At 38.3% G+C, this 21,452-nt stretch overlaps 3 protein-coding genes across 34 annotated transcripts; 1 reads left to right on the top strand and 2 right to left on the bottom strand.

Annotated features, from left to right (window-relative positions):
• Positions 1-2,217: 2,217 nt before the first annotated feature.
• On the bottom strand, positions 2,218-7,536 carry LOC18437611 (putative splicing factor 3A subunit 1). 4 transcript variants are annotated; one of them, XR_016040963.1, is made up of 5 exons: positions 7,318-7,536; positions 4,334-6,623; positions 3,242-3,541; positions 2,693-2,726; positions 2,218-2,594 (listed from the first exon to the last, which is right to left on the bottom strand). XR_016040963.1 is itself a non-coding variant. In XM_088846996.1 (4 exons), exons 2-3 carry the CDS (start codon positions 6,521-6,523, stop codon positions 3,272-3,274), a joined length of 2,460 nt encoding a protein of 819 aa, XP_088703122.1. In that variant the 5' UTR covers positions 6,524-6,623; positions 7,318-7,536; the 3' UTR covers positions 2,218-2,726; positions 3,242-3,271. The 4 variants fall into 4 exon arrangements, 2 of the variants coding, with proteins under 2 accessions (XP_088703122.1, XP_011624654.1); XR_016040964.1 differs by having other exon boundaries at positions 2,699-2,726; XM_088846996.1 differs by having other exon boundaries at positions 2,218-2,726.
• A 1,797-nt stretch (positions 7,537-9,333) lies between these two features.
• On the top strand, positions 9,334-12,283 carry LOC18437610 (E3 ubiquitin-protein ligase, putative (DUF177)). 3 transcript variants are annotated; one of them, XM_006847813.4, is made up of 7 exons: positions 9,334-9,600; positions 9,957-10,151; positions 10,509-10,598; positions 11,230-11,319; positions 11,403-11,480; positions 11,572-11,617; positions 12,096-12,283. In XM_006847813.4, the coding sequence occupies exons 1-7, from the start codon at positions 9,349-9,351 to the stop codon at positions 12,164-12,166; spliced, it is 822 nt and encodes a 273-aa protein (XP_006847876.3). In that variant the 5' UTR covers positions 9,334-9,348; the 3' UTR covers positions 12,167-12,283. The 3 variants fall into 3 exon arrangements, with proteins under 3 accessions (XP_006847876.3, XP_020524930.2, XP_020524929.2); XM_020669271.2 differs by lacking the exon at positions 11,572-11,617 and having other exon boundaries at positions 9,342-9,600; XM_020669270.2 differs by lacking the exon at positions 12,096-12,283 and having other exon boundaries at positions 9,342-9,600; positions 11,572-11,894.
• On the bottom strand, positions 10,269-20,733 carry LOC105420936 (uncharacterized). 27 transcript variants are annotated; one of them, XM_088846972.1, is made up of 10 exons: positions 20,302-20,563; positions 18,856-19,278; positions 18,188-18,222; positions 17,700-18,092; positions 15,736-17,137; positions 15,460-15,572; positions 14,856-14,997; positions 13,375-14,054; positions 12,934-13,040; positions 10,269-10,655 (listed from the first exon to the last, which is right to left on the bottom strand). In XM_088846972.1, the coding sequence occupies exons 1-8, from the start codon at positions 20,507-20,509 to the stop codon at positions 13,375-13,377; spliced, it is 3,396 nt and encodes a 1,131-aa protein (XP_088703098.1). In that variant the 5' UTR covers positions 20,510-20,563; the 3' UTR covers positions 10,269-10,655; positions 12,934-13,040. The 27 variants fall into 27 exon arrangements, with proteins under 27 accessions (XP_088703098.1, XP_088703099.1, XP_088703100.1 ...); XM_088846973.1 differs by having other exon boundaries at positions 10,269-10,549; XM_088846974.1 differs by having other exon boundaries at positions 15,460-15,557.
• Between the last annotated feature and the right edge of the window lie 719 nt (positions 20,734-21,452).

Below are 21,452 nucleotides of genomic sequence, written 5' to 3'. Positions count from 1 at the left end.
GGTATACCTTCATATTCATTCAACCACAAACTTGAGCAAGTACTTTGTTTCTCTTTTGGACAAACAAAGTTAAGATAGTAATATGTGGTATGTATGTTACATAATCTTCATCTGCATCAAGACATGCAGATATGACTTATATCAAAGACCAATCTGCTCAAGAATCAGCTCGAGGCTAGGTGGTCAAGGTGGTGGAGTGCCACAAAGTAACATCTTGAGTTCTATTCCTATCGCGGATAGGGGAGCCCTTCCTCACTAAACCAGCAAAAAAAACAAATAAAACACAAGTAGAATGCAGGATGAACTGCAAATGAGACGTGGAAAAACAATTTGCAAGGAGGCTGAGAGTCCTACTTTATGAGGAGAGGGTCATACCACAAGCCTATTCATAACATTTTCCTTAGGAGGCGCCTATTTTGTGTCACCTTGTATATAGTAATTGGCTAATGAACACCTATATTTTCTGGATGATACCTATTCATAGTATCTATGTGGGGATCAGGAATAGGAACAATTGATGGACAATGATAGTAGGGTGGAAGGATTTCTTTAAAATAACCTTGCTAAGGTAGGATAAACACTGCCCCTTCCATACTGATAATTTTCATTCCATACACAACCACCGACCCCACAAGCTTTTGTTGAGAGCTCAAGATACCTTCCTAGAAAGATATCCAACTCTGATGCAATGCACTTGGAACTCCACCATTAAAACTATTCTATTTTTCTTAGTAATCTTATTAAATAGAATTGAAAGAACAAAGTGTAACTAGGTAGTCCAAAAGGTCAACACATTGAAATGTTGACAAGATTATTGGCTCATATGAGAGCCTTCATTGCAACACAAAGAAGGTAATCAAGCATCTGACATACCAGAAAAAGGGGATCTCTAGACTCTCTACAATACTAGGGTGGAAGGCTTTCATAAAAATAACCTTGCTGAGGTAGGACGAACATTACCCCTTCCATACTGATAATTTTCATTCCATACACAACCACCGACCCCACAAGCTTTTGTTGAGAGCTCAAGATACCTTCCTAGAAAGATATCCAACACTGATGCAATGCACTTGGAACACCACCATTAAAACTATTCTATTTTTCTTAGTAATCTTATTAAATAGAATTGAAAGAACAAAGTGTAACTAGGTACTCCAAAAGGTCAACAACATTGAAATGTTGACAAGATTATTGGCTCATATGAGAGCCTTCATTGCAACACAAAGAAGGTAATCAAGCATCTGATATACCAGAAAAAGGGGATCTCTAGACTCTCTACAAAAAACTTGAGCATGTCCAACTCTATAATATCATTAGCTAAAATGACACCCATGCTTCTATAGCAACAAATGAAAATATATGGACCTCTAAAATCGGGCATAACCATCAACACAAGGAGCAGACCCCCAATCCTTTGAAGTCACAATCTTGCAATCCAAAGTAGGGTGTGCAAGAAGGGTTGAGATGTCCCAACATGAATGCCCAAGGGCCGGCCTAGGAGTTTTGATGTTGATTGCAGGGCACCATCACTTTTGAGGAATTTGGTTTTCATTCAGTGATGGTAGCTCTGAGCCCCAAGGGATGGGTATCACCCGACATAAAGACTTATCAATGTCATGAATGGTGTGCAAGCGACCAAATCACAAAACAAGTAACACGCCTAGTTATTGACTCCATAACAGAAGGTAGCTGAGCCCAAAGGGATGGGTATCACCCTAAGTAAAGACTCATCAAGGTCATGAATGATGCGAACGACCAAATCACAAAACAAGTTCTCCTTATTCTATTATGTTGAGATGGATGAGCAGTTCTCCAATTTTCATAATGAAAAGTGCAACTAAAAGTCAACAACTAAAACTCAATGCAGCATGCTGTTTGTGTTCAACATTATAACAACTGGTTGCATATGTTCATCCTTCATAGAATGTAAGCAAAAGAAAAGACTCTTCTTACTGGATACCATGCAAATAATTTTTTTTGAAGATTAACCACATAGAAACGCAATGATATTTTCTCCCATGCATTAATCACACTGAAGCACTACTATTAAATGTCAACCGGTCTAGCATTAAATGATCCCCAGTACAACAGACAGGTGAAATGACTCAAAATCTGTGATGAATAATGAAATGGATAGGATTTAGCTTATCTGTAACCAGATTAATACCTTAAGGCTAGACTCAAGTCAATGACAATTCAGTCAAATATTCAGCTGGATTTTCGAGAACCAATACCACAACTACGTTCTTGTATAATTCAATAAATTATGCTAAAAAATTGGTCCAATCGTGCATAGACACAAACTGAATAAATCATGTACAAAGGCAATGTCCTACACACTACTTAATGCAACTATTAATAATATTCATCAGCTGTCCAACACAATGCGTGTTAGGTGGTAGCCCTCTTTATGCCCCATACAGAATGTATGATAAAACGACCGGTTGAGGCATTCACCATTCAGAAAAGGGCAACCAGAGGAAAATAAAATAGTACTTTACTTATCCCAACATTGTACATTAACAGCCATCTTTGGAGCACCACGAGAACTTCTTCTAAACTCATTCATTCCTGGCACTTGCTGCCAAAATGAACTGCAAAGTCACATCAGATTTCCTTGTTAAAGGGTCACAACGATTAGGACACAATAACATAGATCACACTAACAAAATTTCATCAGAATTGAAGCAACCTGGACCTTCCAGAACTTCACCAGAAACAGCAACCTGCATATTATAATGTATATGAGAAATTACTCTAAAAGATTTCTGACATCAGAATCATCACATGCTTTGGTAATGACAAGATGGCATCCAAGTTATTAGCAACCCAAAAACATTAGTAAACGAAAGAAAAATTAAAACATAAAAACAACAAGCCCTCTTTTGGCTGGTTCCACTAAAAGTTGAGGTGTAATAAGCAACCCCATGAGGGAAAATGAGCGCCTGCCATATCTGCAGCAGATATTACACATCCGGTTAAGTTTGAAAAAAAAAAAAATATAAGAACACTTCCTAATCAAAATATCACGGAAGACATAATCAGTCCTATCCAAAGTATGAAGAACTTTAATCTGCAGCAACATATCAAAGTATCAGATGCCTCACAAATGAAAGAAAACCAAAATATAAAAGATACAGGTTATTAGACATCTAAAATATGTAAAAACACAGGTCGTTCCCATGATTTTGTTTCTATGATTTAGAGAAGGCCTAATTCGCGATGCTACTTGGGATATAACCTTCTCTTGCCTGAAGGGGAAAGATATTTCTCATCTCTTTCGGCCACCACGTTCCCTCAAAGCAAGGGTAAGAGTTTCTCCTGGACCAATATTGTAATATGCAAGAGTCATGTTGTCCTTGAGGAAACCAGTCCGACCACTCAGCTTTTGCTTGTTCGCAGGAAGTTGAATCTCTCCAGCAATCTTCTCTTTTAGATTCCCTATCGTTTCTGATAAAGATTGCACCATGATTTCCAATACTTGTCCTTTGAGATTTCCCTCTTCAGCATTAGGAACAGAAACAGCAATACGTGTAGATCCCTATGAAAACAACGGATATCCATAGTAAGAAAATATTCATAAAAATAACCAGTCAATAGAGACAAAAAAAAGGATTAGAATTGGATGGACTGTCCGTAAATTCATCAGTTATATCAGGCTAATCATTAATAATTGCCATACAATCTCAGCTCATCAAACCAATTTTATCATGCATAACTAAGAACTAACAAGTTGACTCAATGAAGTCACTGATTAACACACCTTAGTGATTGGACCCTGAACATAAGCCTTAGAGTCAGCAATCCACGATAAGTATTGGGAATTGAAATTATGCATATCACTTCAAATCTTAAATGAATACCAAAATTAATTTGATGTGCATTATTTATATGATGCATTTGGTAAAATATTAAACATATTACTTAATTTTACAATATACACATAATGCACTAACATGCAAGAAAACATCCAAAAATGCATCCATTTTCACTAACTTCCACAATTTATTCTTAATGACTCCCTCCTTGAGACACACATGCGCACACAGCACACATGCACAATTAACCACACATATCACGCATGCATGACTCACATTTATGGACCACTGCCCAAAATGAGGATATATGGTGCACATACACAAGTGAGTATCATCTGGTGCAAGCACTCTGAATCGTATGCCTAGAAACCGCAAACAGCTAAATTTCATATCACTAATTACTCCAAGAACCTTAAAGAAGAACAAAGAGAAGGGATCATCCAAACACAAGCAACAAAGAAAAATAAACATAACAAAACAAAGAGTGATTGCCAAGAACGTAAAAAGCAACATACCGGATGTTGAGCCAAGAACTGGTCCTCGGGTACCAAAGCCGCATCATCCACCTTCTGTCTCTTCGGCTCCGGCTCATCTGGCAACGGAGGAGGTGCCTCCTCAGGTGGGGGCGGCGGTGGAATCCCTTGTGGCAAAGGCGGTGGTGGCATCATTTGCATACTTTGAGGAGGCATTTGCATGGGCATAAAAGGCCTCGGCATCCCCAGAGGCGTAAACTGAGCCCCTGGTGGGGGCGGAATTGTGAAATTGGGCATACCCATCGAACCTGAAGGTGGAGGAGGCGGTTGTGGCCTACCCATCATCATAGGCTGTTGCATCGAAGGCATAGACATGGCTGGCCTCACAGAGGGTAAAATAGGAATTACAGGTGGTCTAGGACCAGAGGATGGCATAATAAGCCCTGAGCTACCCGGTGTTGAGAACTGAACATTTGGAGGTGGTCGAGGAATGTTAAGAGCAAGTCCTGGTGGTGGAGGAAGGGGCCTAATAGAGGGCATGCCTGGTTTAGGAAGAGGGCCAGGACCTGGAAGGACCCGACCATCATTACCATTTTGATCAGGTTGTTCCTCGCCAATGAGGTTTTGGGACATGGCTTGGTTTGCAGTTCTTCCAATGCTTCCTGTGTGCCCATCCCAAATGACTTGTTTCGGTTGGTCTTCCTTCTTCTTCTCAATCTCAGCCTTCACAGCATTTGAGACCTCTTCCTCAGTGGTTCCGAAGATATCGGGGCGGGTTCTAGCGAGCCCAACAATGTTTCTCGAGATTTCGTCATCTTGAGCCAAGGTGGTCTCTCTAATTTTAGCCATCATCCTTTCCTTTTGCTCCTTATACTTGGGATCTATAAGAGAGATGCGAATATGCTCGGCCATCTCGTTGATAGGAATGAGCTCTCCAGTTATTGGCGAGACAACAAACTTTGTTGGGTCCCTCTCAGCAGGAAGCCTCTCTTCCGGCCTCTTCCAATTCTTCACAATTCTCATGGGTGGCTCTGATTCCTCGGCAGGTTTAGCATGGGTGTTTTCATCTTTCTTCCCATCATCAGCATTGTCCTCGAGACTTGCAGTTCTCATGCTCTCTTCAACAAGCTCCACTTCCTCTTCATCCATCTCCATCTCCACTTCTTTACCAGGCTCCACCACCTCTTCCATTTCCTCCAAAGCAGAGGCCTTGCTTCTCCTTATAACCTCCTCCAATGTCATGGGTTGAGGCAACTCCTCATCCTCATCATCTGCAAACTCAATAGTCTCCACAACCACAAAGTCATGCCAATCTATCATTGCCATTTGTAACCTCTCCTGTTCAATCTCATCCTCTGCCTTTTGTCGAGCCTGCTCTTGAGACTTCTCCCACTCAAGCCTATGCAAGCACCTCTCCAAAACAGTGGTCATATCAGCTGCGTTCTTCCTAAGCTTCTCCGTCAACCCTTTTGGGGGCATCAACACCTTCGAGTAAGCATCGGCAAGGGTGGTAAAGAAAGTGAACATGCTATGTGTCGGCTTGATAAAGTGAAATTGGGGGTTGTTGATTTCACGACTCGTTAAGCCTTGCAAAAACGACTTCCCATTCCTCGCAACATATTGAGCAGTAAGCTTAATAATATCCAATTCCTCTCCTGTTATACCTTCAGGAAGCCTGACTGTGTATTGCTCAGCTTCGGGGGGTTCTAGAACCTTCCGAATAGGCTTAAACTGAGACTCAGGTTTGGCCGCTTCATTGGTTTCCAGAGCTGGGACAGAGGCAGGGGCACTAGCATCATTTTGGGCATCTGGGATGGGCCCAGCTTGAATTGGAGCAGCCTGAGTAGAAGATTGTAGTTGGGTTCGAAACTCAGATACTCTATGTTGATAATAGGCATGGTAGGGATCGGATGGGTTCAAGAAATTGAATTTGGCATTGTTCTTTTCGTTAGCGAGAATTCTCTTCTCGAATTCAGGCCCATTTCGGGCAACAAATTGTGCAGTTTTGTCAACAATGTTTCGAATATCTGGTGGTGGGTGGATGATCCCTATTGTTTTGGTGTGTGTTGGGACTGACACAGGAGGGGAAGGGGAAGTTGTGGAGGTCTGTTGCTCTTGTTGAGAACCTTTGTCTTTTGGGGTTTCTTCAGTGAGTTGGGATGGAGGGAGAGGCCCGAGGTTTCCATCACTAGGAGGTGCAGGGAGAGTTAATATCTCAGCCAGGCCAGGCATCTCTGAAACCCTAGGAAGTAAACCCTAAAAACGAAAGAAAGTTTCCTTTTGCCACCAGATAGAACAATCCACGTGAATGACCTTACCAGTAATTAAATTTCTGCAAAAAGAAAAAGTTCCGTATGAGTATCAAAACATATTTTGGAGAATAGGGTGAAAAAAGAAAAAAAATTTGTGGAGTTGGATAAGCAATAACTGCAGTACTTCTCACACGATGATAAATGGGAACATTGTTTCAAAATTCAAATGTGGTGTCATCCAATATAAAATAAAATCTCACGGAGTAGGAGAAGCAAGAACTACAGACCTAATACCCTAATACTTCTCACACGAGTGATAGAAATAAGGGCGATAATAAAACTTGGGTTTCTACAATTCCAATACAGTAATTCCAAATTATTGCTGATAAACAACAAAGTTATCACAAAAGGATGGGAACTAGAGTTTTTTATATGATAGAAATGAGAAAAATTGAGGAAATTATACAGAATACTACATCGCAAACAACTGATATAAATGATAAGAATAACTAGAATCACGGTTTATTCAAATCTGATAAAGCAATGCAATATAATAGGTTATAACAATTTTAAAAAAAACATAAAAAAATAGGGATTCAGACCAGATATCTCGAGGTAACCATCAAATGAGAAAATAAGAAGAAAACTAAGATTTCCAAATAGCTGAAAGCATCGTGAACTGCAATACACCAAGAAAATTTAGGGTTTTAAGCAAAAAATGACAGGGAGAACAAAACTGAACTATAAAATAACATAAAACCCAAATTAACTCACCAATATCCAGAGTATTTGCAAGCTCCAAATCCAAAGCCTTGGAAAAGTTAGGGTTTTGCAGATCTGCAACCACAATCAAATGACTCGAAAAATACGATGAACCAAGAAGCGATTATTCAGAAAAACAAATATTGATAGATAAATGGAGAAACGAAGAAGAGGAAAGATGGAATGTGAAATTAGGGCTCTGCAACCCTCTTCGCCCTCTCCATGGCGGTTAAAAAAGGGAAAGAAAAATGCCCATTTGTCTCACAAAACTTATAGTAAGAGAAAATGATTAAAGTACCCCAATCTTTTCTGCAAATGACTACTTTAAGTTTAATGAAGGACTCGGATCAATATTTTATATGGTTTTTACTTTTTAGAAATAAAAGACAGTTTGGAATCTTCATGGTTTACGTTGAGGTTCTATTTTTCATGTTTGATTTTATTTTTCTCGAAATACTTCATGTTCGGCACTTCAAGCTCCGACTATGTCTTTTTGGTTCAGTAACAAAAAAAAGCCCCTGGCTCAAGCTCTGCCCTAAGCCTTGACACCGAGTCGAGGCAAATAAAATAGGGAAAAAAATATAAGAAAAAAAAGAGCCGGGGAGGATCGAACCGAGCTAACCTTAGCCCAAGTCTAGCCCAGCTTACCCTTGGGCCATGCTTGCCCGGCCTTCGGGCCACATTTTATGGCCTTGGCTTTAGTTTTTCAGGGCCAGGCCAGGCTGCCAGGCCGATTTGCTCGGTATAGATTTTACACTCTGGCACTTGAGGTGTCAAAACGATATTTCAAAAAAAAAAAAAAAAATTGAGTTTGGTACTTTAAGTGTGGAATCGACTCCGGGCAAAATAGAAAACTTAAAAATCGATTAATGAAAATCCTATTCAAGACTTAAAGCATATAGCAAACAAAAGAACCCAAAAGTTAATTCAGCGCTTTAAGCGTTGAAACTTCTTCTAGAAGAAGAAAAAACATATAATTGAACTCAAAAATGGATCTAGCACTTTCAAGTGTCCGATTAAGAGATTGACTTAAACAAAAAAGAATTACATGCCCAAACTTAACGTGCCAATGATAGTTCGTGAAAATATGATGTAAGAAAGGGACTTAATTTTGTTCTTCATCAACAGCACCATTGAAGTTATTGCTCCACTAAGTGGATTCAGGATCTCAATTACAGAACACAATGTTTTTTATCCCCTTACTTTTTGTATTCTCAATCGCGTTTTTCACTGTTTACAAATAAATAGATCTAGAAATGAAGTGACACAAAATGTGTTGCACATTTATGGCTGTGATTAATATATTAAAGCTCGTTTGGTACGTTTGCAAATACTTTTGAAATATTTTTACGTAAAAAAAAATCTTTCGTGTAAATAGATTTGGGAGCTTTTTCATATTCAGTTCCATGATCACTCAAAAGAAATGGGAGGCAATCACTTTGTCAAATATTTAGCTCCATTTTTTTTAAAAAAAAGCCGCCTCAAGTTCAAACTCACTATGACCCAAGCACGAACCCAACCAATTCCCAGCCCCCATCCAACTAGGGCAACCCTGAGTCGAACCGGTTAATTTATATTAAGAAAATTAAAATAACATGAAAATTCCGGAGGCTCAAGCAATTGTTGGGTTTCTCGGCTTGGAATTCACTTGGGTTTTGGGGAATATTTTGTTTCCATTTTTAAACAAAAATTTGACAAACCGCTCCAATTTCAAACAATATTGGATTCATTTTATAGCTTTCTATACAAGTTCTATTATTTTCCAACCTTATCAAATCCCAACCCAAAATATTATTTTTTTACATATAACCCAATGGCAAATCAGGATTCATGTCGCTAACCCCAACTAATTAGAAAAGAACCACATATAACGTCCTCATGAACATTATCCTCATCATTTGGGCACAATGGTCATGGTATGCAAACATATATCATGAGCGTTTCAATGGAAACTAGGATGCTTAGGTCATTGGAAGTAAAGATTGTGACCTTTTGGTCATAGAAACCACAGCCACATATAACGCTGATAGTAGTCTCGAGGATATGGTTCAGACTTCAGAGGAAGTAAGCTTTTCTCCAAAGACGGTAGAAATGACAGAGTCTCTTCTGTACACGTCTAAACTGGTTTACACAGTTCAGTCACCAATTAAGAAATTCAAGGCCATTTCTCACACCCAATTCAAGAAGCAGTTAACAATAGCAAGGAGCTCCAGATTGGCTTATTCATACAAGGATGAAATATCAGATGGTGAAGCATGGTCCAACAGTGACAATTTCATCAGAAAGAACAAAAGTGTAAGAACTCTTTGAACAAATTCTAAACAGAAGTGAACTTGGTATATTGAAAACTCTCTCTCTCTCTCTCACTCATAGTTTTCAGGAAATATATAATACAAGAATATTTCAAACGGCTACTCAAAAAAACGAACGTTTCAAACTTGAGGGTATTACACAGCATGCACTAATCTCTCTCTCTCTCTCTCTCTCACACACACACACAAGCACACACATGGTTCACAGGAAATAGATAGTACATGAATATTTCAAACTGCTACTCAAAAAAATGAATATTTCAGACTTGTGTCTATTACACAGCATACACTAATATCTCTCTCTCTCTCTCTCTCTCTCTCTCTCTCTCTCTCTCTCAGAAGAATATGAAGAAAATTTTGAGAAAAAGTTCCAGGCCCGCTCACAATCTTATAAGTATTTCAACAGCCGATGGGAGATGGCATGGCCAATGGACATGCCATTATATTTTCTCACTTGAGGAACTGGAGTTGGCCGATTTAGCCGAAGAAGGGGAGAAAGGAGCAGAAGTTATGGTTAGTTTGTCTATTCAAAAGGTCAGTTTATAAGTATCTCCATGGAAATTCCACAAAAAAGAACAAGAGAAAGAACTGATATAAAGCGAAGGAATCAAATCAACCCATGTTATTGCACACATTTCACAACCCCAAGCATTTCAAAAGTAGTAGTTTTTCTCATAACGAAGTGAACAACATCTTACAACATGATGAAAGCAAAATACAATTCACTAAACAAATCTTGGTTTGTTGCTCTCTCTCTCTCTCTCTCTCTCTCTCTCTCTCTCTCTCAGCATTGAGCCACATTAAAATATGTGGGTAGTATTGAGTAGTAAAATGCAGGAGCAGTCCTTAACAGACTATCTGACAACTGATATCTGATGACCGCTTTTCCAGCATGTTGGCTTTGGTTACTCCATTGATGGAAGGATAACCACCTGTTTCACCAGAAAGTGCAGCAATTGCTTATCACCATACTGTAAAGAGGTACTTCTACCTTCTTACTGCTACACAGCCCACTTCTTCTTGTCACCTTGTCACTAACTTTATAAAAAGAAATTATCATTAAGCCTTATGAAAATATCAGTTTTATGACAAATGGAATATGTGATTTTTACAGACACCAATTCAATTACATTTCGAACATATCACTGCATAAATACTGAAACAACAAAATACATAAAGATTTTCTTCGGTCATTTCATTATTAATCAGGGGTATTGCAATAGTTACTCCAAAAAAATCAGGGATTTCATAATGATTATTCACCAGTTACAAGATCAATTAGGAAAGCCATACCATACATCAGTGTGCAATGGTCTATGGGGGGCACCATGGGGCATCCATCATTTGTTCTCCACGGATGGCAGTGATCAACTATGCAGGTGATCAACTGTGCATGGGAAATTAATCAACATTGGGAACTAAGGTTACTCTCCACTATCAATCATTGGCAATGGATGGTGGATGCAGCCCATGGTGTACCACATACCATACACCAGCTCCACATCGTATATCTCCCCATGACAAAGTGAAGTCGAGGAGAATCAACACCACATACCCCATATTTTGTTTGTTAACAATTACTGGATGTGATCATTTGTGCTCTGTGTTTCAGATAGATACCCACTTTAATGTCTGGGTTCTACCTTCAAGCAAGGAGAACCACTCTCTTCAGCTACCTGAAATTGGTGGCGACGACCCATCAGTATGCTCTCTCTCTCTCATTTGTCCTCCTTACTTGGGAATTTAAACTCTAGTTCTAGCATGCTAAATTCAATGGCCCTACAGGTCATCTACATCAACCCCAGATCACCAGATGCGGATCTTGATTCACTAGTGAAAGATACAATTAGGCTTAGCACCTCGGTAAAGTCGTTATGAATGGTTTTGTATTCCTTTTTTATGTTTTGTCACTCAGATAAGAAATGGTCGTAATCTCATCAGCTTCATGTTACAGGGAGTATGCTCAGAGTCATGCGAGAGATCACCGCAGAGATGGGAATGTATGTATTTGGAGATTCACTGCTCACTTAAAAATCAAGCAAAAGCAGTGAACTGTGGTCAAGAACAATCCATGGCACTACACCACGTAGAATGATAAAAATGATGAATACCATTACTAAAGAAGAAAACAAACACGAAAGGACATTCCAGCCATCTCATAAATAATTTGTGTCTAACAACAAATAATTGTATTCATCCTTTCAGTGTTCTATGTTTACTTCAAAATGGGCACTATAATCATTATTTTCAATCTTCAAATTATTACTTTAGCTAGGATCTCAGAGATTCCAAAGATGGTTAGAGAGAGAGAGAGAGAGAGTGGCGAAGGTGGTATTGCCATACTCCTTGAAGAAAACGTGAAGCAACTACAGAAAATAAAGAGCTGCAAAATTATGCACAAAGACTTGTGGCTCGTGATTGGAATGATGTAAGTTCCGATAAGTCTCTTTTCTAATGTATTCCCATTCTTGTTCGCAGGTGGTGATCCAAAGGAAGGTTATACAGACAGAAGGTGGTCCAAACTTCTGCAGATTAAGGTGACAGCTTAAAAGTGAGCAGATTGAGTGTAAAAAGAAAAGGGACGAAAAAATGTTTCCCCTTGTGTACGTGTTAAACAAACTCTGTATGACATAGAGAAGAGTGCAACTGTGATTGCTTAAAGAAAAGGTGTGTTTGCGTTACTTCTGGATAGCGAAAGGGTATTTTGGTCATAGGAATCCACTCAAAAATAGTAGGAATACATGTGTTAATTTCAAGATCACAAGGTAACTTCACAAATTCAAGGGCTACTATGAAAAGCTAAGGTCACAAGTCCAGAGCATTAGTTTGGCATTTATATGTCCTTGCAACGTATTTGAAAATACGACAATCATTAAACTGGCTATTTAAGAAACCCGTGGAATTGCAGATGTCTCTTAAAAAATCATAGTCTGCAGACTTTTTTTTCTTTTGGATAAGTATAGTCTGCAGACTTGCAGACTATTATTTGACTTGCAAATGGGGACAAGTCAATTTGCAGTATTTGGAACTCACATATATAAAACAGAGAGAGAGAGAGAGAGAGAGGCTGTATGGTAATAGAGATGTTGTTTTTAGATCAAACTGAAGACACAAATCATGTTTAGCCAGGGAGGCAGTGTCAGCTATAACGATTCTTAGACAGTAATCATTACAAGAATGCCTAAAAAGGAAATAATTATCTGAATGATGTTATAAATAACAAGAATGAACAATAGGCATGCGGTAATCGTAAAAAATAGGGGCTATTTCTTTAGTACATCATACAATAAATGCCAATCCAAATTGACATTCTCACCTCTTTTAGTTTCCACTAACAATCAGGCCTGCTGCCGACCTTGATGGGAATAAGCCTTACACTTCTGATAAAGAATTAGATTACGAGAACTTTGGAACCCCTGAGACCTTCAGAAATACAATCAAGTCTATATGGGATCAGGGAGCAGGCATAAAATTTTCCACCAAAATTGCTCTCTCTCTCTCTCTCTCTCTCTCTCTCTCTCTCTCAAAACACATGCACACTAACACACAAAATGCTCCAAAACACATGCACACTAACACACAAAATGCTCCTTTTCAGATTCTTATACCTATATTGCTTTCTCTCATAACCAAAATTTATCTGGAAGTTGTCTCCCCAAAACGCTCTCTCATGGCCAAAATTTTCCTGGAAGTTGTATATACCCCAAAATGCTCTCTCTCTCTCTCTCTCTCTCTCTCAAAATTAAATGGAACCTACTCAAACTTCAGGCCACTCCAATGATGCTGTTGCATGACTCTCGACCCGCCAAGAACCTTCTGCTATCTCATTAAAAAGCTGTTGCCATCCCCAACTTGCATAACCCAAGAAGAACCAGAAGTCTTCAACAGTTTGATTTCCAGAATGTATCTGCTGAATAATATTACTGGTAGCCCATTGCCCACCAAAATAAAAACCTGGAAGGATTTCTGCATAGCCCTCATGACTACCATAACGAGCCAAGCTCATAAGAGGCAAACCTTGAACTATAAGTGGACCACCAAAAGACAAAGGAGCGCTTTTTAATGATCTGAATCCATCATCTAATTCAGGAAGGAATTCCCATTTAATATGCTTATTAACTATAAGACCTTGAAAACCCTCTGTTTGGTCTGCCTTCACAATCAAAATCATAGAGCTCTCAAATGGAGGTGCATTGAGAAGCTTCTCAGTGGCAACTAGAATTGAACCAAATTCTATATGTTGATCATTGTCCCATGAATTTTGTGGTATATCAGAATTAGCATCTGGTTCATCCTCTCTTAACCGCGTAGTGTTAAGTACAACCTCATGCTGTGGGGTACTTGTCGCAGAATTTCGGTTGTGGATTGGGGTAGAGGTGAAATTGCCTCGTGGGGTCCTTGTTCTGCCCTCTCTGTGCGATTCACTCCAAAGAATGCCTGATGTGATGGATGCCAAAGAATCAATAAACAAAGCTCCATTATAACACTTGCAAAGGTCAAGGAAACAATTGGAGAAAGGGAGTGTGCATATATGCATATACAAAGGGGTGGGACTGCAAGCTTACGATAGCCACTAGGGATGTTTGTTTAACCCCAAGTTTTGCAGAACGTCTACATAATAAAATGATGTTATGGGTATTTGTTTAACCCCAATTATTGCACACACGTCCTCTTGACTCTACCAAGGACCTATTAAAAAGGATTCAAAGAAAACCCCCAAAGAATGATTTTTCTGATTATCATCATCATCATCATTAGAGCCTTTTCCCAAAAAAAAAAAGAGTAAGTATTAGAGCGTTTTCCCAACTAATTGGAGATAATGATTTTTCTGATGAAGAGAGAAAACGGGGTTGATGTTAACGAATTGTTTTGGTGCATTGTTAGATATAGGATTAGATATGTTCTACATCAATAATTTCTTTTTTGACATTGTTCATCAAGAATTTTCAAGACCATCCCCAAAATTTGGGGCAAAACAAATTCCGTTTAAATGGTCAACCTGAAGGTGCCGAGCCCAAGTGCTTTAGGCGAGTCCGAGTCAGACTCATCGAGTTTGAAAACACTGGTTAGTCGCACTTTCCACCACATCCATCATTTCGTGCATAGGGTTGCCTCAGTGAACTATTGATTTTCCACAATTCATTATTCTTTTATACAGAATGGCATGACAAAACAACGTACTTTTTCAGTAAAACTATCACAAGAACTGAGGAGGATCCAGGGGGTTTATGGGAGTACCTTTTTTTGCTAAAAGATGCCCAGAGATGCTCCCATGAGCTGCTATAAAATCAATAACATTAGCTACAGACATGTCTCCTTCATAATAAATGGCATCCTTTTTCTCAGCTGGAAATAGAATCAAAGATGGATAAAGGTCCCTCTGTCAAGTTTCATAAAAACCCGAAATGTGTTAGCAATGAAAAGTAACACATGATGCAATGAACTTATATAAAAACCAGTAGTCTTCTCAACAAATAAAAAATGGGGGAATTTATCAAATCACTCTTGAGAGACCAACTATTTAATGTTTCACTCATCCAACAATTTATGACCCATGGTAATGTGTCTTTTGATAAGCTATTTGAAATTTCGATCAGAAGAATGACAGGTTATTTGAATTTAAATAAAAAGAACAAATTCGACTCCTAGACGTGATTTGATAAATTCCCTAAAGAACAGAAATGACAATATAACCTTCCCTTCCAAAAGAAAAATTACGCATACAAAATTTATTTTGAAGCAACAAATGCAGAAAAGAAAAGAGAAAGAGAAGAAGACTACAAACTCTCTGGTGGGGAATTTTAAGTAATTGAGGAAGAAGTCATCTATTCACATGGTTTACCTGACCAAGTGCTTTTAGAAGTGTGCTGCAGTCATTCAATGTACAGTCCATACTATACACAGAAGGCAGGTCTTTCAACATGGCATCCTTTGAATAACCTGCCATGTATATTGCTCGAAGTTCAAAAAAGAGAACAAACAACTGAGGTAAGTATCAGATAACAATTAGAGAATCAATATTAAACTTTGCGTGCAGATGCGTACCTATTTCAAGAAAACTCACAAATATTAAAAATGATAAATAGTTACCAACTTAATTGTCCATAAGAATTAATACCTTCATAAATCATGTCCTCTCCAATATTGGCATCAATCAGCAACACATTCATGTACCCCTTGAAAGCACGATATACCTCACGAACCACTAATTCCATTCGCTGGCAAAATCCACACCAAGAATTGCTAAAGAGAACCAACACATCTTTTCTCCAAGCAGGCCCAAGATTTTGAGTATTCATGCATGAAGCCCCATAGACACCATCACAGAGATTGAATCCTAGAACTAGGCCTGAAAATGTATCGGTGGTGACCCTAGGAATGGCATCAGCTTCATGGAAATCCTGATTCACAAATGGTGGCCATGGGGTCTCTCTTAGATTTGGGGGTTGTGATTGAGAGCGCTGATATGGAGGAAAACTTCCATTTGTGAATGCATCAAGAAAGTGGGAGAGAGAAGAAAACTCTACAACATTTTCTCTAGGGAATACATAATGTTGCTGCCTGATTGGGTCCAAAATTACCACAGATGGAATAATCGAATCACCAGTGAAAGCTCTAAGCAATTGATATCCACCATCAGAAAAGAAAAATGATCCTTCAAAAGAACGATAATGGTCTTTATTTTCCCCCAACTGTTCTAAATCCTCTGGACTTTCCTCCTCTACATTATCACCCACTTGCCCTTCCTCATCTTTGGCCATCAATATTTCAGGTGAGCTTTCCACAAGCCCAAAGTCTTCTCCAGTAGAACTTGGACATGCCCCATTCTCTGATTCGACGTTATTACAAGCATTGGGCTCTTCTTTAATGGACTTCTGTGAAGATCCTGTAGAACTGAAATCTGAGTCTCTATAATGCACTGTATTGCCTTGTTGGTCACCCCTAAAAGTGTCATCCTTGCTAATGACTTGAGTTGTCTCCCCATGCACCATTTCTTCACTGATTTCAGGTTCTAAGACATCAGATAGTTTTATTTCAATATCATTGGATAAAAGTTGAAAGCCGGCTTCCTTTGCCAGCAAGCTTATTTTCCCAACCTTTTGCTTCGCTGGAGGACCCTTATGCTGGAGTAGGTTGGCCAAAATGTCATGTGCAGAAGTGCCACTTCCAACTGTGGCAATGTTATCTAACTCAATATTTCCAACTCCACCAACAATTTTTACGGTCATTCTCTCTTTGAATTTACTCATCCCCAGTTCTTCTACCAATTGCATAAGGAAAGGGCTCAAAGGATCCGAAACATGTTCACTCTTTCCAATATAGCGTTTTTTAGAGGCGCTTCTTCCCATTATGATCCGACCCAGAAGTTGTGTATGCAGTGCTAGCTGTTTGAATTCGCTAAGAGCTGCTTCACTCTTTTCTCTGATCTCTGATGATTCTGATGATCTGTCCAAAAAGAGAATCATCGAAGGTTCTTTTGCGGGTAATTTGGACTTGGTATTGTATGCCTCACCTTCTAGCTACGGGAACACAAAGATATTTAAATCAAGAAGCATCAAAAATCACTGAGCAGCTCGGACACAAGAAAGTATACCATTGCAATTGACTATGGAAAGCCACAGTACATTACGACTATCATGTCAGATAAAATGGCCAGTGATGAAGAGAGAGTGGGATCAACCCTAACAGAACATGACCCTAATGGTGGGTCCTACTATTTCTCCATCAATGTCCATTTTATCCAGCAGTTATTCCTAGGACACAAATCCACTTCAAAAGAAAAAAGTAAATTATATTAGCCAAAGAAAACTAAACAGCCTTCGCAGAACACGTCAGCCAGCATTCAGATCAAATAAAAATTGTTCAGAACCTTAACAAGGATGCTGGACAACAGTTGAGATTGTATCCAACTTTACTGACTTTTTTTTTTTTTGATAACTTATCCAACTTTACTGACTATTTAAGTGCATGATTAGCTTAACACCCCTTCCTTTAATCCCAGATGGAGAAAAAGGACAAATTTGAGTTGAATATGCTTCATAACCAAAAATGACGGCCCATAAACAAGACAAGCAAACCTACCTCCTTGACAAAGGGGTAACACATTACCAAGGCGTTCTCAAAGTCATTTCCTTCCACAAAAACTTCAGAGCAATTGGGACATCCCACAAATTGGACCATGAGTGCCCATGAGCCTGGATTTTCAACCCCCAAGGAAGAAATTAGAGATCTCCTTGTTATAAGGCCAAATCTTTGCCTCTCTGGTGGTAGGATATACTCCCTTAAGGCCTTTGTGAACTTTGTTAAGAAGGACTTGTACCTCTCAAACTCATCAGGAGTACAAGATTTGCTAGCTCGCTCATATTCATCAGATATTGCAGGGGAACTCTCATTTCCCCAGGTGAATTCATCAAGCCAAGAGAGAGGATTTGGTTCTTTCTCGACAGCACAGGTTAGCTTCTCAATGGTCATTCCCTGTTTTTGAGCCAAAAGAAATTCGGAATCAGGATTTGAGTTACCTGAGAGACTCCCTTCTATCCTTGGTCCTAAATCAGTCCGACTGTGGTTACCTTCGAAGGTACTTGGTTGTCTCTTGCTCTTCTTCCTGTCAGATGCAAGTGGGTCATCATCTTGTTGAAAGATATTTTCTTGGTTAATGTCTGTGAGGTAGTTAATGCATGTCAGTATTTGAAAGAGACAAGAAACAACATAATTGTACATTAGGGAAAGTATGCTCCTTACGATTGGAGAACTACAGTCCACTACCATTGTGGCCATTGCTATCCACTAAAACGATGGACTGAAATGGAGATAGAGCCGGATATGGCAGAACACTAAATGAATCCAATGGTGGTAATTCTGTCCGCAGTCCGCCATCATCCATCATTACTCTCAGAAAAGAAAAATCATTTCATTGTAGAATAATGGCCTAATGGACAATGATACCCCAATCGACTATGAGTTCTGATGGTCCATTAATTGCATGAGTTATATTACAATTTCCTTATATGTTATTTATTCGATGCATATTACTAAACACAAATGATTTGCAAAGACAACTTTCCCATCCATTTCTGGTATTTCCAAGGGATATTTGTGATCACGAAATTAAATGAGTAGCTTTCTAGTTCTCTATTTGGTCATCTTAAATGGGTTCCACCAAAGGAGAATGTCATGGTTCTCTACCCAAACTTTTTATATACTTGATAGGAGAATCTAAACATGCAGAAAAACTCACCACTTTTTGAAGAATCATCTCCATGTCGAGTACTCATATTTCCCTCTCCATGGCTTTTGGCTAAGAGAATGGGTGACCAACCACAAAATTCAAAGAGAATTACAGCTTTATCAGTGGAATGTATAAAATTCTGCAACTCCATCTCGGTGTTCAGTGATTTCATAGGCAGCTCTTCAGATGGAAGCATCATAAGATGGTGAACAGAGGATAGTATGTTTTGTGCCCGTAACCTCCCTCGATATTTGTATGCCACTGAGTGACGATAACAGAAAAACGTAATTCCTTTGGAAGCACCTAGAACATCTGCAAGCATCTTTTCTGTATTGTTGTATACAACCATTAGCCTTAGACCGCCAAAATTGTCGTTTTGTTGATTGGATAGCTCCACTACTTCTCTCATTAAGGATCGGGATTCACCAGACCCTGTATTTAACAGGCAATATGATCAGGATCAAATATTTAAAATAATAACTGTGTGTGAGAGAAAGAGAGAGAGAGACCCATTGATGTCTTTGAAAGGAGTATATAAGAGTTGGGTACAGTTTTTTCTTTTTTTTGTCTTTTTTGAATGTAAGAGTTGGATACGTGTTCACAGTATTTTGTAAATCACGATCATATAGAGTGAAATTTTTATCTATCTTGAAAAGTTAGAATGATTCTTCAGGAATTAGGAAGCTTTTTTCTTTATTTCATTTTTTTTCAAGGGGTGGTTGGTTTACAAATATTACATCCCTTTTTGTAACCTCCCAAGTGGCTAGACTTCATGAATTAAAAAATAAAGAAAGAAATGTTCCCAATGTGAAAACACAGCATTGCGTCTGTAAAAATTACAGACAAGCTCCCAATGTGAAAACGCAGCATTGCATCTGTAAAATTAACAGACAGTCGGTCTATATTGGCAATTCAAATTTTTAGACTCATCTAAGCACAAAGCATAATTACAACAGGGAAATATATTGTTATTTGAAATCTCCAAGCGTTTTATGAATAATTTCCCATAATTAAAATAAGTAATGATACACAATTCTATCTAAACCACCTACCGTCTTATGAATGTCTTTATTTCAGTCCAAGGGTTAAGGTTCAAAAAACGTACTTTCTTGCCGAAAAGAAGAAAAGGATTAGAAGTAACAACTGCAAAGCACATGCATACAATAACTGTGGTTTTAAGTCAAATTGCAGCAAAAATTCTTGGATAATCCTCATTTACATCCTATTTATACCCCAAAAAGAAAGGGGGAGAGGATATAAAAAAATTGCAGGAAAAATAAATACATGTCATATATAACAGCAATTTCAAATATTAAAAACCACTAGCCGACCCCAATTAATTGGGAAAAGGATAAAATGATTGATGATGATGATGAAAAACCACATAACATTTTTAGATTTAGAAAACAACAATATGAACAATCAATGAAATGTATAAAAAACATATGGACTTACAAGGAACAGTAACTAACAACAACAAATAAGGATGGGCTCGGATCTGAGAAGAGAAATTGCTCCTGGTAAGAACCTGCCATTGAAATCCATGATTTTGCTTTGGATTTACTTGACCTGTAGTAAATTCAAATAAAAGGAGGACCCAGAATAAAAATAGGGTCTCTAATGAACGAAATTTAGGGTTTTTCATGGTCGCCACTTTAGGCATCACAGGAGAAGACAGTGATAGATAAGGCCCGGATATCCGGCCCTCTGATACAATGAAAAGCTTGTGATTATTTAAAGGAGTTTCAGGGAAGTACCACCGGGAACAACAAAAATTACTAAATCATCCTTAAGAAATTTACGTGGCATTTTTAATTTTGAGAAATAGACTATATTTGACCTAGATCCCGATTGTCTAAAATTAGAGGTGGCATTCTTTCGTAGCATGTTTTCTTTTTTTCAAGTTTCTCTGGACAAGTTACCCCCTCTTTCTTCTCATGACATGTTTTCCGAAATAATCTCCATAGGTTCGGTGTTCGTGTAATCTGAAAAAAAAAAAATATTCAAGAGGATGTTTGGACAAACGTGATCTCATTTTGTAATTGACCTCCCCAATATTTATATTGTTTGAAATAATTAGAACTTTCCATTTTAATTAAAAAATATAAATAGGACATTTTTTTCCCTCCACAACCCCATCAAAATAAGTACTATCTTACCAAAAAATTATAGTTTTGGTGTCGAAAAACCTTCAAATCCATCATCTTGGCCTTGAATATTATAGTAATAACAAAAATTAGTATTTCAAACCCTAAAAAGTAGTGTATATTGTAACATGTTATCTAGACTGTCCATTTTGCCTTAAAAATGAATTTACAAATCCATAAGATATGTAACAACTTTTTAGCTTCACATTTCATAATTGGTGTGGAAAAAGAAATTTTAGAGCCATAATGGATATTTTCAATGCTCAAAATGCTTGGGGGTCGAAGATTTGAGGTGAGATTTTACTTCGTTTTCATAAAGCCTAGGCCTTATAGAAAATGCTCTCTCTGCAAGGGTGAGGTTTGTATTAGGTGCTCACCTTACACTATACAAGTAAGACGTACCTCTAAATTTTGTTGGAAAATATAAATTTGGTAGAAATCTTAAAATAGCTTGAAAAA

The sequence above is a fragment of the Amborella trichopoda genome, chromosome 9 (genome assembly GCF_054954075.1).
Source record: "Amborella trichopoda isolate Santa Cruz 75 chromosome 9, AtrichopodaSantaCruz75HAP2 v2.0, whole genome shotgun sequence".
Taxonomy (NCBI): domain Eukaryota; kingdom Viridiplantae; phylum Streptophyta; class Magnoliopsida; order Amborellales; family Amborellaceae; genus Amborella; species Amborella trichopoda.
The sequence above is the reverse complement of the archived record's forward strand: the minus strand, read 5'-3'. Positions and strand labels throughout refer to the sequence as shown.

What these genes read in the sequence shown, in the direction of transcription:
- LOC18437611 (XM_088846996.1), bottom strand. Translation starts at nt 6,523, where the DNA reads ATGCCTGGCCTGGCTGAGATATTAACTCTCCCTGCACCTCCTAGTGAT. An exon ending in AGTTCTTGGCTCAACATCCG is followed by an intron (nt 3,542 to 4,333) that starts GTATGTTGCTTT and finishes TTGTTTTCATAG; the next exon opens with GGATCTACACGTATTGCTGT.
- LOC18437610 (XM_020669270.2), top strand. Translation starts at nt 9,349, where the DNA reads ATGGTTCAGACTTCAGAGGAAGTAAGCTTTTCTCCAAAGACGGTAGAA. An exon ending in TTAGTTTGTCTATTCAAAAG is followed by an intron (nt 10,152 to 10,508) that starts GTCAGTTTATAA and finishes CCGCTTTTCCAG; the next exon opens with CATGTTGGCTTTGGTTACTC. An exon ending in TATCACCATACTGTAAAGAG is followed by an intron (nt 10,599 to 11,229) that starts GTACTTCTACCT and finishes TCTGTGTTTCAG; the next exon opens with ATAGATACCCACTTTAATGT.
- LOC105420936 (XM_088846968.1), bottom strand. Translation starts at nt 20,509, where the DNA reads ATGCCTAAAGTGGCGACCATGAAAAACCCTAAATTTCGTTCATTAGAG. An exon ending in AGAGGACATGATTTATGAAG is followed by an intron (nt 15,558 to 15,735) that starts GTATTAATTCTT and finishes TATACATGGCAG; the next exon opens with GTTATTCAAAGGATGCCATG. An exon ending in GCATCTTTTAGCAAAAAAAG is followed by an intron (nt 14,055 to 14,855) that starts GTACTCCCATAA and finishes CCATCACATCAG; the next exon opens with GCATTCTTTGGAGTGAATCG.